At 43.1% G+C, this 15,920-nt stretch overlaps 1 protein-coding gene across 3 annotated transcripts; it reads right to left on the reverse strand.

The window, feature by feature from the left end:
* Window positions 1–2,384: 2,384 nt before the first annotated feature.
* On the reverse strand, window positions 2,385–12,343 carry LOC308294867 (uncharacterized protein). Of its 3 annotated transcripts, XM_080737772.1 has the most exons (11): window positions 11,957–12,343; window positions 10,155–10,265; window positions 9,479–9,666; window positions 6,053–6,130; window positions 5,457–5,846; window positions 5,029–5,130; window positions 4,683–4,918; window positions 4,389–4,567; window positions 4,023–4,149; window positions 3,509–3,673; window positions 2,386–3,185 (listed from the first exon to the last, which is right to left on the reverse strand). In XM_080737772.1, exons 2-9 carry the CDS (start codon window positions 10,262–10,264, stop codon window positions 4,110–4,112), a joined length of 1,323 nt encoding a protein of 440 aa, XP_080593898.1. In that variant the 5' UTR covers window position 10,265; window positions 11,957–12,343; the 3' UTR covers window positions 2,386–3,185; window positions 3,509–3,673; window positions 4,023–4,109. The 3 variants fall into 3 exon arrangements, with proteins under 3 accessions (XP_080593897.1, XP_080593898.1, XP_080593896.1); XM_080737770.1 differs by lacking the exon at window positions 11,957–12,343 and having other exon boundaries at window positions 10,155–11,567; XM_080737771.1 differs by lacking the exons at window positions 6,053–6,130; window positions 11,957–12,343 and having other exon boundaries at window positions 2,385–3,185; window positions 10,155–11,567.
* Between the last annotated feature and the right edge of the window lie 3,577 nt (window positions 12,344–15,920).

Consider the following 15,920-nt stretch of genomic DNA (forward strand, 5'->3'; position numbering starts at 1 on the left):
GTACCCCCCCCCCCCCCCCCAAGGGGGGGGGGGGGGGTGCAGGCAGCTCTTCGGGCCCCAGGAGCAGCAGCAGCCTCTCCCCCCCCCCCCCCCCCTCTTGGCCAAGTGGTTTGGTTTTAAATTTGCGGTGATTGACCCGGTAGTAGATGATTTACCCTTTTGTATTATAAAGATACACTAGAAGCACATGCTTCACAATCACAGACTGCATCAAATTCTCTCCCCATCTCTCTCTCTCATCAGACCGCTGCTCATGGCTGGACCACACACCTTGGGACCCCATAGTGGCCATAACAGGTCTATTTGCTATTTTTTTTGTTTTTTTTGCCAATTTGAGCAGGCAATATGCTGCTGGCATTTATATTTTTGGTTTAGGCCTTTTAATTTGTGTTTTAATTATATTAATAAAAACTATACAAATACAAAACAAAAAAGAAGGGTTCCCAAGGTGTGTGGCCCAGTACCCCCCCCCCCCCAAGGGGGCCCCAGGAGCAGCAGCAGCCTCTCCCCCCCCCCCCCCCCCCCCCCCCCCCCTCTTGGCCAAGTGGTTTGGTTTTAAATTTGCGGTGATTGACCCGGTAGTAGATGATTTACCCTTTTGTATTATAAAGATACACTAGGAAGCACATGCTTCACAATCACAGACTGCATCAAATTCTCTCCCATCTCTCTCTCTCATCAGACCGCTGCTCATGGCTGGACCACACACCTTGGGACCCCATAGTGGCCATAACAGGTCTATTTGCTATTTTTTTTGTTTTTTTTGCCAATTTGAGCAGGCAATATGCTGCTGGCATTTATATTTTTGGTTTAGGCCTTTTAATTTGTGTTTTAATTATATTAATAAAAACTATACAAATACAAAACAAAAAGAAGGGTTCCCAAGGTGTGTGGCCCAGTACCCCCCCCCCCCCAAGGGGGGGGGTGGTGCAGGCAGCTCTTCGGGGCCCCAGGAGCAGCAGCAGCCTCTCCCCCCCCCCCCCCCCCTCTTGGCCAAGTGGTTTGGTTTTAAATTTGCGGTGATTGACCCGGTAGTAGATGATTTACCCTTTTGTATTATAAAGATACACTAGGAAGCACATGCTTCACAATCACAGACTGCATCAAATTCTCTCCCCATCTCTCTCTCTCATCAGACCGCTGCTCATGGCTGGACCACACACCTTGGGACCCCATAGTGGCCATAACAGGTCTATTTGCTATTTTTTTTGTTTTTTTTGCCAATTTGAGCAGGCAATATGCTGCTGGCATTTATATTTTTGGTTTAGGCCTTTTAATTTGTGTTTTAATTATATTAATAAAAACTATACAAATACAAAACAAAAAGAAGGGTTCCCAAGGTGTGTGGCCCAGTACCCCCCCCCCCCCAAGGGGGGGGGGGGGGTGCAGGCAGCTCTTCGGGGCCCCAGGAGCAGCAGCAGCCTCTCCCCCCCCCCCCCCCCTCTTGGCCAAGTGGTTTGGTTTTAAATTTGCGGTGATTGACCCGGTAGTAGATGATTTACCCTTTTGTATTATAAAGATACACTAGGAAGCACATGCTTCACAATCACAGACTGCATCAAATTCTCTCCCCATCTCTCTCTCTCATCAGACCGCTGCTCATGGCTGGACCACACACCTTGGGACCCCATAGTGGCCATAACAGGTCTATTTGCTATTTTTTTTGTTTTTTTTGCCAATTTGAGCAGGCAATATGCTGCTGGCATTTATATTTTTGGTTTAGGCCTTTTAATTTGTGTTTTAATTATATTAATAAAAACTATACAAATACAAAACAAAAAGAAGGGTTCCCAAGGTGTGTGGCCCAGTACCCCCCCCCCCAAGGGGGGGGGTGGTGCAGGCAGCTCTTCGGGGCCCCAGGAGCAGCAGCAGCCTCCCCCCCCCCCCCCCCCCTCTTGGCCAAGTGGTTTGGTTTTAAATTTGCGGTGATTGACCCGGTAGTAGATGATTTACCCTTTTGTATTATAAAGATACACTAGGAAGCACATGCTTCACAATCACAGACTGCATCAAATTCTCTCCCCATCTCTCTCTCTCATCAGACCGCTGCTCATGGCTGGACCACACACCTTGGGACCCCATAGTGGCCATAACAGGTCTATTTGCTATTTTTTTTGTTTATTTTGCCAATTTGAGCAGGCAATATGCTGCTGGCATTTATATTTTTGGTTTAGGCCTTTTAATTTGTGTTTTAATTATATTAATAAAAACTATACAAATACAAAACAAAAAGAAGGGTTCCCAAGGTGTGTGGCCCAGTACCCCCCCCCCCCCCAAGGGGGGGGGGGGGGTGCAGGCAGCTCTTCGGGGCCCCAGGAGCAGCAGCAGCCTCTCCCCCCCCCCCCCCCCCCCCGAGGGGCAACAAGAGCAGCCTGCCCCAGGACACAGACCCCTGTCCGAAGAACATGAAGAAGACCGTAAGAATAACCAGACCACGATCTAAACCACTGATTATCGCCGATCATGCTTTGATCGGCCCGATCCGATCCATTGCCGATTGATCGGTAACATCTCTAGTCAAGACACATAATCCACATAGGCATTCGGGTGGTGCAGTGGTAAAATGCCTGCCCTCCACCACAGATTTGAAAGCCACCATGGTGCATCTGGCTTTGTCGAGCATCTATCGCTGGCCAGGGAGGAGGGTGGTAATTGGCACTGCATTCCTACAGGCTGTCAGCAGGGAGTGTTGGGAGGGAGTAGGATGAAGGCTCTCTGTCCTCCTGGTAGGTAAGTCAGTAGGATCCATGAGTAGGCGTGAGGTAGACCAAGAAAAAAGTAGACCAACAACGTCAAAAGTACCATGTCCCTGTTATAGTTCAGTATTCAATTTGAGTGACAGAGTGCCTGTCTCTCTGTATCTCCGTCTCACTCTCTCTCGCTGTCTGTCTCTCTCTGTCTCTCCGTCTCCATCTCTGGAAGAGTGCCTTCCACATCAACGTCACCAGGAGAGTCCGAGTCAGGAGAGTCCGAGTCAGAACTGTCGGAGTCTGAACTGCCAGAGTCCGAACTTAGGAAGAACTGCTCTTCATCTGAACTGTCCAACGGGTCCACTTGCCTGTCATCGGTTGATGACATGACCTCCAAGTAACGCTTCCTTGCGCGCCTCTTAACAGCTCTCAGCTCCATCTCCTTTTTGCGGACGAGGCACGTGAGACCCCTCCTTGCGTCCTCCGGTAGAACTCCTAAAAAAGGAACAATGTGTCACTCACTATATAGGGAACAACGCATATTTCACACTCTAAACTAGGCCTGTCAAAATTATTACACAATCACCTAATTGCAATTATTTTTGCTTAGATCGTCACAATAATTTCCATTTTGGATTTTCAGAAATAGTGGAAATAGCAGATCTACAAGCTCAAAAACGTCACGTTGTGATGTGTTTTGAGCTGGTAGATCAGCCATTTCCAGCCAAACAGATATTACATTACCTAGCACAATCCTGTTTTAACATGACAGAACATTTTCAATAAGCAGAAGTTCACAATGTTACTTTGCCACTTGCCTTCATTCTGATGGAGAGAAACGTCGGACAGCACTCTGGAACGGGCCTTGAGAAAATCCCAGTGCTGCCTCATCTCCCGGACAATGATGTACTTTTCTTCCTGAAGCCTACGGACTGCCATGCACTTGATGAACACCTCTTTCTTCGTACTGTAATCAACAGACCCTGTAATACATAGATATGGAAGGTTGGGAACACTGCTCAAAGATTATAGACGCATATATTATTTGTCATTCATGTCATCATTTATCAGTATTAATCATATATGGTACTATAGCAACAACATGAAAGAAAGAATACATACAGGACATTAACCACGCACACACCATTTGTTGTTGAGCGTCCCTCATGACCCTATACTAGTAACTATCAGGTGTTTCTGCTCTACATTAAATATCTTCACTGAAAATAGCCAATCTACAAGCTCACAATGCGTCGCGCTTGTCAATCGGCTATTTTGCGCAAATGTTTTCCCAGAATAGAGACGCTGGGGTTTAAGAGGCCAAATGCATACCACATATTTGCCACGGCCAGGGATTCTCTGTGGCGAGGATGGTGTCAAAGCACAATGTTTGGTCAGGAACCAGGCTGTTGTACTCATCTACCAGGACCTCAGGACGAAGATGGCTTGTTCGTTGGATCTAAAAAAAAAAAATGGGGAGACATTTCATTTAAGATGTTGAACACTAAAAGTTCAAGGTATTTCCAGACTGATCATGTAGGATCTCTCAAACATTCATAGCAATATGGTGGGAACGTTACAGTGACCTCACATAATCAGTCTGGCAATGCCAAGCTACAGCGCAACTGGGTTACACTGTGTAAAATGCACAATAGATTTTGCCATTCCTTGATATGAACAGTGTGGATATGTACAAACCTTGCTGTGCTCTTAAAACGGTAATGCTTCCGGTTCCCATCTACAGAGACCGCAAGCATTGACGGCGTGCATGCAGGACAGCAAAATGGCTCCTCCTGGCAGAGGGAATCGATCAGGTACCGTACAGCAGCCCATTCAAAAAATATTTTTTGAAAGCTGTCTGAAGGAATTTTCCCAGTCTAGAAAAACAACAGCAGAAACAACAGCAAAAAACATTAGTTTAACAGAAATCTTCATATCCAAACAAACACTTTTACAATGCGTGAAGTGCAGACCAAAGAAATTAGTACTTACACGGCCAAAGCGAACAGTCCTTCTGTCAATCATCCGTAGAAAAGCCTGAATTGCAATCCCTGGTGACAGCATCTTCAGGTCCTCAAAGGTATGGAACAAGTCTGCCTCGTAGATTGTTTGGAAGTTGACGGTGGTGGCTGGCCAGTAGCCATTTTGTACAAGATCCGCAACTCCTACATTCCACGAAGCCTGGCATCCCTCACAGGACAGCTGTGGCATGCTAAGATCATACCGTCCTACAGATACATACATACATACATACATGATGCTAACCAAAATGTTTCTTGAGGGAGCTGTTTTGTAAGGAAACATATTTCAAACAGAGAAGAGGAAATCCTATAATTACCATTTATTGTGACCAAAACAACATCCTTTCCTTTGATGACCTTCATCAGCTCAGGTGGACAACCACAGATGTTGACAGGCATCACAATGGGCAAGAATCGCACTAAAAGAGAGTTTTGTTCATTATCAATTAGCAAAATCACATACAGCAGTCTAACGTACCTTCACTAGTTATCTATATGTCAATTAACAGTAATTAACTTCCCTCAGATGTCACTCATTAATGGGATGCTATTTAAAATGATATTATCAATTATATCATAATATTCTAGTTTAGATGCATATTATGCAGGCTGATACTAGGCTGGATGCTTCCTGGTACCTCCTACTTAAACAATTGATCTACTTATGTGACCATTTGTTTGTTGAATAGAGCACATTTATTCTGCTCATGTACTTTGGATAATAGCGTGTGCTAATGTAACTTACCACATTGTCTAACAGCCGCATCTACAATGCAACTGGTTGGAGCTAATGACCGGAAGAAACCACCAGTCATGTCATCCCGGTTGTGAAGGACCAGTGCCGTGCTGTGCCTGCTCATATCACATTCCGCACAGAGGAATGGACACGGGAGGCAGTCTCTGCACCGGACAGCTGCAGTGTTGTTCTGACACTGGCTGCAGATGGACGATGCCACATTTTCTCGTGCCAGCATGCAGTTGACCAGGGATGGCCTCATTGCCCTCCATCTTTCAGAGTGAAGGGCATTGCGAGTGCTCCAATCGTCCTTGGCCTGTGGAGCTCGTTCGAGTACCTCTGGCTCTGGCTCGTCATCCGAGCTGCTCTGGTCCTGCAGCAGATCTTGAAGGAGGCATTCTATAGGAATTGTAAAAGAAAGACATGCACTAGTACAAATATATTATGCCTACGGTTTGAACATTTTTATACAAAAACAAATAATAAATACATTCAAATGCAACAGTGTTAGATAACAATGTGAATGCTGCTTGGCAATTGCTCATCCAACAGGCAAAAATGAAAGAGAAGAAAATATAAACAACCGTAGATATTAAATGACCTACCACCAGTCTCTGAGGAAGTCTCTGGATCAACGGATGCGTCTGTACTAGAGTGAGCAGACTTGGAATGGCGTGTTTGGGCTGTAATGATAAAAAGATAGATACATATATCAATATCTATATATATCTATATATATCTATATATATATATATATATATATATATATATTAATCGCACGATTGTCCATAATTAATCACGATTAATCGCAAATTAATCGCATATTTTTTATCTGTTCTAAAACTACCTTAAACAGATATATAATACTCATATCAACATGGGAGGTAGACAAATACCTAGTTTATTCAAAATCTATATGACAAATAGGCTTACTGTCCAGAATATTCGAGAAAATGTTTCCATTAGGACAGATTTAAATTAACTTTTATATATTTAATCACTTTAACCACATCATCCCTATTCTGGGGGGAACATTCACCTATCATAGCTGATCTACAAGCTCACAATAAGATGCGTTGTGAGCTTTTAATCTTTTATTTTGTGAAGAGTTTGTGTATTGGAAAGATTACTCAAGTACAGTGCAGCGTTTTACAAAGTATAGAGGCTCTAGGTTTAACTGAAGTAATATTGATAGGCTACATTTGAAACATTATCAAAGTATTCTGAGGCACCGCACCCTGGACTGGTGTTAAGATTATGGCACCCCTAGTTCACTTTGATAAACCCTGTTATTATGTAGACACTGTGATGGCTTGTTGGTAGCCTTAGATTAACAATACATTAACATTAACGTGACGATGCCACACATTGCGGTGGTATTGCTTGGAGATTATAGGCTATAGCTAGCTGAAGATGTGTTGCACAAGGCATTATGCCCATCCAGTTCCCTGGCCCCTGCGATCATGTTGTGTGCACTGTCGGTGATCAGCAGTTTGCTGACTTTATTTTCAATGATACTCTCTCCGGCTACACGCATGGTGGAGGCTTTGGGGCAGACAGCACAGACAAGTTCCAGGGCTAGTAGGCTACGTCTGAAGCTAACGTGAAGCTAACGTCTTCATAACAGTCAGCCCATGCAACAGAAGCCTCCACTCCCCGTCAAAATAATGTGCTGTGTTCTCGAGAGAACTGTGATTACTGAGTGAAGTCCAATAGTCTCCAATGAGTGCAACCGTGGTTGTCTGTCTGCCCCTGCCTGTGTCCCAAAACCTCCACCGCTCTGCCTCTGACTGTCTGTGTGACTGTCTTGTTTACGTGTCTCTCCCTCTGCTCCCTCTCTGCACTGCGGGCTGCATTCTCTTCCTGACTACGGGGCGCACCGAGGCTCAAAACTCATTGCACCGGGGGGCAAAAATCACCGCGTTAATCGCACGTTAAAAATATTATCGCCGATAAAGGGATTTTGCGTTAATTAGTTAATATCGCGTTAACTTCCCCACCCTTAATATATATATATATATATTTATTCCTTTTTTTCATGTTTCATGTTACATTTGTGTCCTCCAAATCATGCAAGGATAAAGACTAATAAGAAATAAAATGAAAATGTATGCAAGCAGGTCAGAGTGGTCAGTAGTAGTAGTAGTGGGAAATTGAGAAGAAGGTTGTGTATAACCTTTCTATGTGCTAGACCTCTGGTAGATATATTAGAGCTTACAGTACTGTACCTACACACTGGTATATACAGTGGAGCTAACAGTACTTACACACTGGTAGATATATCGGAGCTTAATACAGTACTTACACACATCCATCTTAATTAATAATAATAGTTACCTCCCACGAGGGAAATTCAGTATTTGCTGCCCAACCCAGCTGCTTCGCAGCCCACAAGGAGCGCGTGAGCAATTAGGGGTTAAGAGTCTTGCTCAGGGACACACATCAACATTGCTATCCTGGCCGAGAATCAAACCAGTGACAGGCAGGCCCCCTAACCATTCAGCTATGGCCGCCCCATACCCAAGCCATGAACCCAGTAGATTAGATTAGAGTTTATTTGTCATTGTAACAATACAGTACAGGTACACAGGCACAGTTTCATTTGTCAACGATCAACTCATTTACAAAGAACAGTACACATACAAGTACATTCACAGTACAACGAAATGTATTTGTGCATTTAAGGGAGCACAGCTGCTGCCATTCCACGGCGCTGCCAATATAGCCCTTTCTTGCTGAAAAAAGAAAAAGATTTGGGAGTGGGGAGTACAAGCTTTGCGTTTGGGTGATGGGGAGTTGCAGGCTTGGGCTGTTAAAAAAACATTGCTTCCATACAGTTCCACTAATTTGAGGAACTGCCTGGGAGAAAGAAAAAAAAGCCCTGACAAGACATTGGGTGGGGAGGTGGGGGGGGGGGGGTGTGGGTGAAGGCAGGTGAATGGTTGTGTGTGTGCATGCGTGTACGTTGCAGGCCAAAAGCTATCACTCTACCGACTGGGCTAACTGCACACAGGGAGCTAGCAATAACAGAACTGGGGCTACTATCAGTGTCCGGGGACCACCAGCTAGGGGTCCCTGGAAGGGTTCCAGGTGGTCCCCAGCTAAATGGGTCCCCAGGCAAAGAGTTGTTAACAAATGGAGCCTTATAGATCTTTAACTCTCAAATGAAAATGTATTTTATTTTACGCTTTCAGTTAACTTCCCTTTGGTACCAACATCAATACAGCATGGAATTGTGGACAAAAGATTCTTTCGTTTTGTCTCAGAGGCTAAATCTCATCAAAATGTGAGATGTACTGTATAGACATGGAATGCATATCAAGTGTTTCCAAAATAACTAATCTTAGCTCATACCCCCTCTCCAAGACAACGGTGGTCCCCAGGTTGATTCTTAGTGAGGGTGGTGGCCCCTGGTTCATAATCAGTTGAAAGCCCCAGATCATTATAGTATCTATACACTATAGTATGCTATTTTTATACTTACATAGTTATATACTGTCTATAGGGGTGCAACTGTTAAAGCTATATTGTGAGATATTGTTTGTTTTTTAGTAGCCCTATTTAACAAGTAATGATAGTCTCCAATAACCCCATCTCTACAGGTCTTTAAAACTGGAACACTCTGTAGTGTTTGTTTTTTTAGAGAGAGAGAGAATTTCTCTGTGTCATCACTTATGTCTTTGCCATTTGTGTTATAACACCAATATCACTTGTTTATCCTGCATCCTGTAAGTTTTCTCTAATGTTTGTATAAATTGGTTGTCCTAACCTGTAAATGTATTTTCTATTTACTAAAGAGCTGAAAGACAAGGAGACCAATCTTACTTAACTAATACTGTAGGAATCATGACTACTACAACATCATATACCGGTAGCAATCTTACACGTATTTGAAGCAAACAAAAGTAAGTCCAAATAATCAATTGAATATACACTGCTCAAAGAAAAAAGGGAACACTGTGATCCCTTAATTGTTTTGAGCCGTTTTCATGAGCACTGTAGTCATACTAACTGGCTTAATAGATACTAACCCTGTCCAGATGGGTTCCGGCTAGCTGCTGGCCTCTTGGCTAGAATACGTCCACTCTCATCTCTCTCTATCCACCTCACGCTCTGTGCTCGTGCAGGACGGAGCCGGGGTTTCTTTTTTGGTGCTTCTTGATCTGCCACAAGCTCGTCCAACTCATGGAGGAGGACGGGCAAATCATCGGCATCCAAACTAAAAACAAACAGGGTGGAAAAAGATATGGTTAAATAGCTTGCTGCTGGCCTCTTGGCTATAATTGTCTCTCCAGGGTTCCCAGTTCCCACACATCATTACCGATTAATTTCCTAAACTTTTCCAAAACTTTTCCAGAATATTTAACCCGATTTCCAGGACTATATAACAATAATTCTGCTAAATAACAAGTCGCTTACTGCTATGCACAACGCCTCGCGTTGTGAGGCATTGTGAGCATGTAGATCTGCCATTTTCACAATTTCTGCCTCTAATATTTGACAATTTGGCCAGTGTTTAATTTGACATTTCAGAGGTATTAACAAAATCAATAACCAAAGACAATGCATAGCTATTTTTTCCAGGACCTTCCAGGACCCTTGATCAATTCCAAAGCTTTTCCTGTACTGGAAAAATATTTTTCGAATCAATTTCAAAATATTTCCAGGAATTTCATGACCGTGGGAACCCTGTCTCTCTCTACCGACCTGGTCGATGGTCGTGGGAGACTGGGTCGAGCTGTCTGTGTTGCTGGTGGTGCTTGCTCTGCAACAATTTCATCCAGCTCATCCAGGATGGCTTCATCGTCTGAATCCATTCTAAAAACAAGCGGGTGGAAACATAGGTTGATTAGCTTTCTTGTGAAAATGTAAACATAGTAGGCCAGGGGTCGGCAACGTTTTGACATGAAGTGCCAAGTTTTCATTTTCTTGATAGTGTGCCATATCAACTATAACACCACATCTTAATTATGACACCAACATATAATATTTCCAATTGGTTTTGACGGGCTATACATGACCTTTATTTTTGTTCTTCTTTAGAAATATATTATTTTACATTAGTCTGTACTCTGTAGGCATAATGATCATTAGACTCAAGCAATAACCCACTTATCTCCCAGACTCTCTCCCCAAAGTTATCAGTTTGAATGAATGTAGAATTATGCAGGATGTAAACTGCATATAGATGTGAGTGGACTCTCTCACACTTCTACCAGTGTGCCAATGATTACCCTCCCCTGTGCCAATGTTGGCACCCGTGCCTAAGATTGCCTACCCCTGTACTAGGCTATTTTGATGATTCATTTAAATAAGATGAATGATTTTCCTTCGGACAATAAAGAAATTGAAGAGCTATCCTTGTTAAAAACAGCAATTAGTGGACATCAAGTAGCAAACACCAGGAGATCATAACCACTTTGGCCAAGCTGGAAATTGCAACTCCAGTGCACATGGTTTGCTGCCATTAGAGATGCAACATAATCCATTGACTCTCAAGCCATTGCAAACTTGAATTATTGAGATCAATGAGTTACTTTTTCATTTCAGCCAAGGTGCAAGATACTATATTTAGCCAATTTAAAAAGTAGAGCCACCACAATTTATGTAAAATATCAATAATGTGAGAATATTCCCTTTGCGTTCCCAAATACAGTATACACGTACATTCACTCATAAAGAGATAAGCACTTTTAAATCATATGTGGTTATTATTAAAGAGGTCTACTTTGCTTCAGTTATCACATCCATCTCTGTACATTTTCTTTTGAACTACAAAATATACATGTACTTTTCCTGTTAGGAAAGCCTGATAAAAGTATCACAATCCCTGTTTAAATGCGCCACAATACATGACATTACATCTAAGTTTAAACATTTCAGAAGAGAGCCCCCAGACCCCACAGCCAAAGGTGTCCCACGGTACATTATTGTTTTCCTGACCATCTCACATAATAATAATAACATCACCTTGGGTTTATCACAATAGTACTTGCATGTACTATATTACTATAGCAACCACCTGGGCCCAGTTTAGCCCAGCACAAGCTCGAAAAGATTTTTGTGCTATTTTCACAATGCCCCCGTGCCAGAGCTTGGAGTCTCCATCAGTGGGGGAGGGGACTGATGGAGACCTGACGTGCCTTGCCTTACTTTAGAGTAAGGCAAGGCAAGTTTATTTGTATAACATATTTCTACAAGGTAATTCAACATGCTTATCATAAAACATTAAAGTAGTAGTTGACGTCCAATTGTTTTCTTGAGTTCAATAAAAACATTGTTTTGTATTTGTCTCATTCATAAGACAAACATTTCACAATAGAACCGTGTTATACAAAATGTAATGCATCAACTCTTGGTGCTCGTCAGGGTGTGTGGATCCCCAGTTAAAATATGATTATTTTGGGGGTTGCGGCCTGAAAAGGTTGAGAACCACTCTGTTCTATGGAAACACTTAGCACACGCCATGGTAGCTAACAACATTAGCCATCAGTGTTGCTCTAACTTACCTTAATGCAATGTAGGCCTTTAGTAGTAGTAGTAGTAGTTGTCTCTCGGTTGTCTCAAACAAACCAAAGCTGTTCCGTCAGCAACAATAAAGGGTATGCGCAAATCGAGAGGCAAAGAGAGTTTAACACTGTCTAATGCGATCAGATATGACTTTTCTGTTTGGCTGTACTTTCCGCATAAGTTCCGGGTATGATGATGATGTCACACCAGTCAGTGGTAGGGGGTGCAAAACCACGCCCCGGACTCATTTTTGAAGCTTGTGATTGGCTGAACCGGAGATAGGGAGCGCTACATTGTAGTCACTTGGACCGCGGAGGTGCACCAAAACCTGAACCTATCCTTAACCATTCCTAACCCTAACCCCAACTCTAACCCTAACCCTAACTCTAACCCTAACCCTAACTCTAACCCTAACCTTAACCTCAGTAAAACAGACGCTGAGTAGCTAACCTGCCGACGCTGGTGAAAACGAGCGCTCCTTGCCTTAGCTCTCCTAGAATTTAGAAACTCGCGTAGGGCGTGTGGTGAAAGACGTACGAAACTTCCGGTAAAAATACCTAATTATAATATTTTTTTAAATTATTTTAACAATGAATAAACACAATGGCTCAAATTACATTAGCAATATCCTTAAATGATTAATTAAACTCGATGGCCATGCCATTTCGGTTGGCTCAAAATAAAAACATGAAAGAAATACATTAAACATTAAATAAAAATCTAAGGAATTAATTAGAGGGAGGTAAAATTAAACCCATTATAAAGCTAAGGCTTTAAATGTTATCAAAATGCATTAACACATTCCCCGCCATTTTAACATAGCTTCGTACTCTACGGTGCCTATGGTCTCCATAGACTTCCATGTAATTCATAGTGCACGGATCATGCACACCCATGCCTAGATAATGCACCACGTGTGTCCACATTGCTCACAGCTTTCAAACAAAAAAATCCGAATGGAAATCCGTTCAGGCATTCATGAGATAGAAGCCATTATGTTTTCCTAAAATGTAAACAAAGATGGCTGCCATGTTTGATAGATGGGGTTGCTATGGGGGTTAAACATGCAATTTCGCGATTTCTATCATGCCTACTAAGTTTTTTGGGGTCAGAAATTTTTTTTGATTTTTTTTTTTTTTTTTTTAACTTTTTTTTTTTCAAAATGGCGGAAATTCTCGGGACTATCGGGCCTGGCAGGGAAAGACATTGAAATAATCTCGGGACTATCGGGCCTGGCATGCAATGAGTTAAATGGAAATGCCTATAAACTAAACCACCGGAATATTGAAATGGACACGTGACGATGACTCGTTTTAGCCCATGTTGCAGAACCGGGATGCTGGTTTGATACACGCGTGTAACAGCATCCCGGTTCTGACAATCGCGTTGTCATGGTAACCTCACTAGCGCGACTGAAAGAGTGGGCGGAGAGCCAACAGCCACTGCTGCTTGAATGAACGCAAGGAGCCCATTCCTCCTGCTGCTTGAATAAACGCCACGGCTCATGAGCCGGTCTTGGAGCTTCTTGAATAAACGCCATGGGCATATGTGTCAGCACGTCAACCCTCTGACGAACAGAGGATGATAATGTGTTGGATTTTAAGTATGGTAACATGTCCATAGTTCACACCTCACTGATTACAGAAAGAGGTTTTGCTGTTGTTAGTTTGGACTCTCTCCTGTGACCAATGCGGTGTGGTTAAACCTGTCAGGATCAACCTCCACCAGCATAGGTCCCAGAGTCACTGAATCACTAAGCCTCTCCACCACGGCAAGGTCACAGCAAAAGGAGAGGAAGGTGGCCCTTAAAAGGGCCGTTTGGCGGGCGGGCGGGGGGGGGGGGGGGGGGGTGGTGCAGGGTGCAGGCAGGGTCTTGGATCTCACATGAGGGAAAAGTAGTTGGCCACCGCGGAGTGGGACCGGCGTCCCACTCTCGCTGAATCTCTTGCAGAGTCTTCTCCTCCTTCAGCTTCCTGAGGGAAAAGAATTCTGAAGAGAACCACTCTCGCTGAATCTCTTGCAGAGTCTTCTCCTCCTTCAGCTTCCTGAGGGAAAAGAATTCTGAAGAGACTCCAGCTCCTCCATCCTCTCCTCGTGCTCGTCCACTTCTTCTTTCGTGTATCATCATCCTTGATGATTGGTTGACAACATATTTCCTGCAACTCCACCAGGTCTGACCACAACAGTGTAACTTCAGCCATAGTAATGGATAAGTCGTCTCTCTGCTGCTTACAGTTCAGTTCTGTGCTTTCTCTGTGACAAGAAAGAAGAAAAGTGATGTGAACGGCCTGCTCTTCTCTATTTATCCTGCTGGCAGCCCGCTGCTCATTGGCTGTTGCCTAGCAACGGTTTGTATACAACAGAGACGCGCAAACGCTCTGACGTGGCTGCCCGCTGCTCATTGGCTGTTGCCTAGGTTTGTATACAACAGAGACGCGCAAACGCTCTGACGTGGCTGCCCGCTGCTCATTGGCTGTTGCCTAGGTTTGTATACAACAGAGACGCGCAAACGCTCTGACGTCACCTGAATCCACGTGTACGCACAGCTTGTAAACAAACAGCTGCTGCAGCAGTCAGCTAGGCTTGTGTACAATTTGTGTTATATATATAATATTTCGTTGTCATGGCGACATCGCCACACGACCAAAGGACACATTGTGGCAGGTAAATAATCAGCAGTGACATGTGTCTGGTCTAGCACTATAACACATGACATGTATTCTTGCTTTTTGTTGTCTTTTGTTTGTATTAAACATTGTGTTAGCTTGCAAGCTAACTCTCAGCTGCTAACAGCAAGCTAACTCTCAAATGTTTTACTGCAAAATAGAAATACTCTGTTACAAGTGACTTAGATTCTAGAACTCTTATTTGAGGGATGAAAGACCATTCTAACCAAAATATTTTGATGATGGTGGTGGAGAGCGCCAAATGTCTCAACACGTGCACGTTAGTCCAAAATCTTTCATAGGTGTTCAGTTGTGTTGATATCTGGGCACTGCACACAGTGCACAGTTCATAGAATATGATTCACACATCAAACCATTCAGTGACACCTCGTGGCCTGTAGGTGGTGGCATTGTCATTCCACTCCCTCAGTCAGGATAGACATGTTTCATGATCATCATACCATGAAGCAGTGGTCTCAACCTGTGGGCCGGGACCCCCAGGGGGGTCCCCAAATTATTTTGGGGGGTCCCCAGATGATTAACTTAATGTGCAACATTGTTTTTTTTCTCTCAACAGTAAACAAACCTCTGGGACAACCAGATCTTATTTTATTGTTGTTTGGGACACAATCAACACAATCCTGAGTTATTTTTTGTGTTCAATCTGTGTTTTTAGATATGTTAGTATTTCAGCATGACTAGTGATGCATTTTGCATCATATTTATCGTGTCCAAAACAACAATAAAATAAGATCTGTTGTCCCAGAGGTGAAGTGGGCATTTAAACTTGGCTACAGTATAACAATATTGTGGTCCATCATTGTTTGAATCAATGGTACAATGTGGCACACAACAGGCATAGAAAAAATTGAAAACACCATAGAAAAAAATATCTTCTGAACCACCCAGGCAACATCAAATGAGGATGTGTCAATTAAGTAAGTGCATATCAGAAAGATCCAGTGATTATCTGAGATCCTTTCTGACATCAACAACCATGGATATTGTTTTCCAAACTACTTTTATGAAAGAGCTAAAATGAACATTTACACAAAACTATTCATTTTATTTAATGCTTTTTACATTTACCTTGAGGCTGGATGAAACAGTTGGAGTCATTTTTGGATGTTTTGTGTATTTTGACAGTGAGTGACATTCACATGAACTGCATTTAGATATTTTACATGACAGAGGAGGAAACTGAGCCTTGCCTCCTAGCAGTGAATAAGTGTCAAAACTGTTCAAGACAGCACTTTAACGAGATGAGAATTGGAATCATCCCCATCTCCGTGAAAGG

The sequence above is a fragment of the Nannobrachium achirus genome (assembly GCF_963921795.1).
Source record: "Nannobrachium achirus genome assembly, chromosome: 11".
Classification (NCBI taxonomy): Eukaryota; Metazoa; Chordata; class Actinopteri; order Myctophiformes; family Myctophidae; genus Nannobrachium; species Nannobrachium achirus.

What these genes read in the sequence shown, in the direction of transcription:
- LOC308294867 (XM_080737770.1), bottom strand. Translation starts at nt 10,372, where the DNA reads ATGAAAACTTGGCACTTCATGTCAAAACGTTGCCGACCCCTGGCCTAC. An exon ending in GACTTCCTCAGAGACTGGTG is followed by an intron (nt 5,847 to 6,052) that starts GTAGGTCATTTA and finishes CAATTCCTATAG; the next exon opens with AATGCCTCCTTCAAGATCTG. An exon ending in CGTTTTAAGAGCACAGCAAG is followed by an intron (nt 4,150 to 4,388) that starts GTTTGTACATAT and finishes TTTTTTTTTTAG; the next exon opens with ATCCAACGAACAAGCCATCT.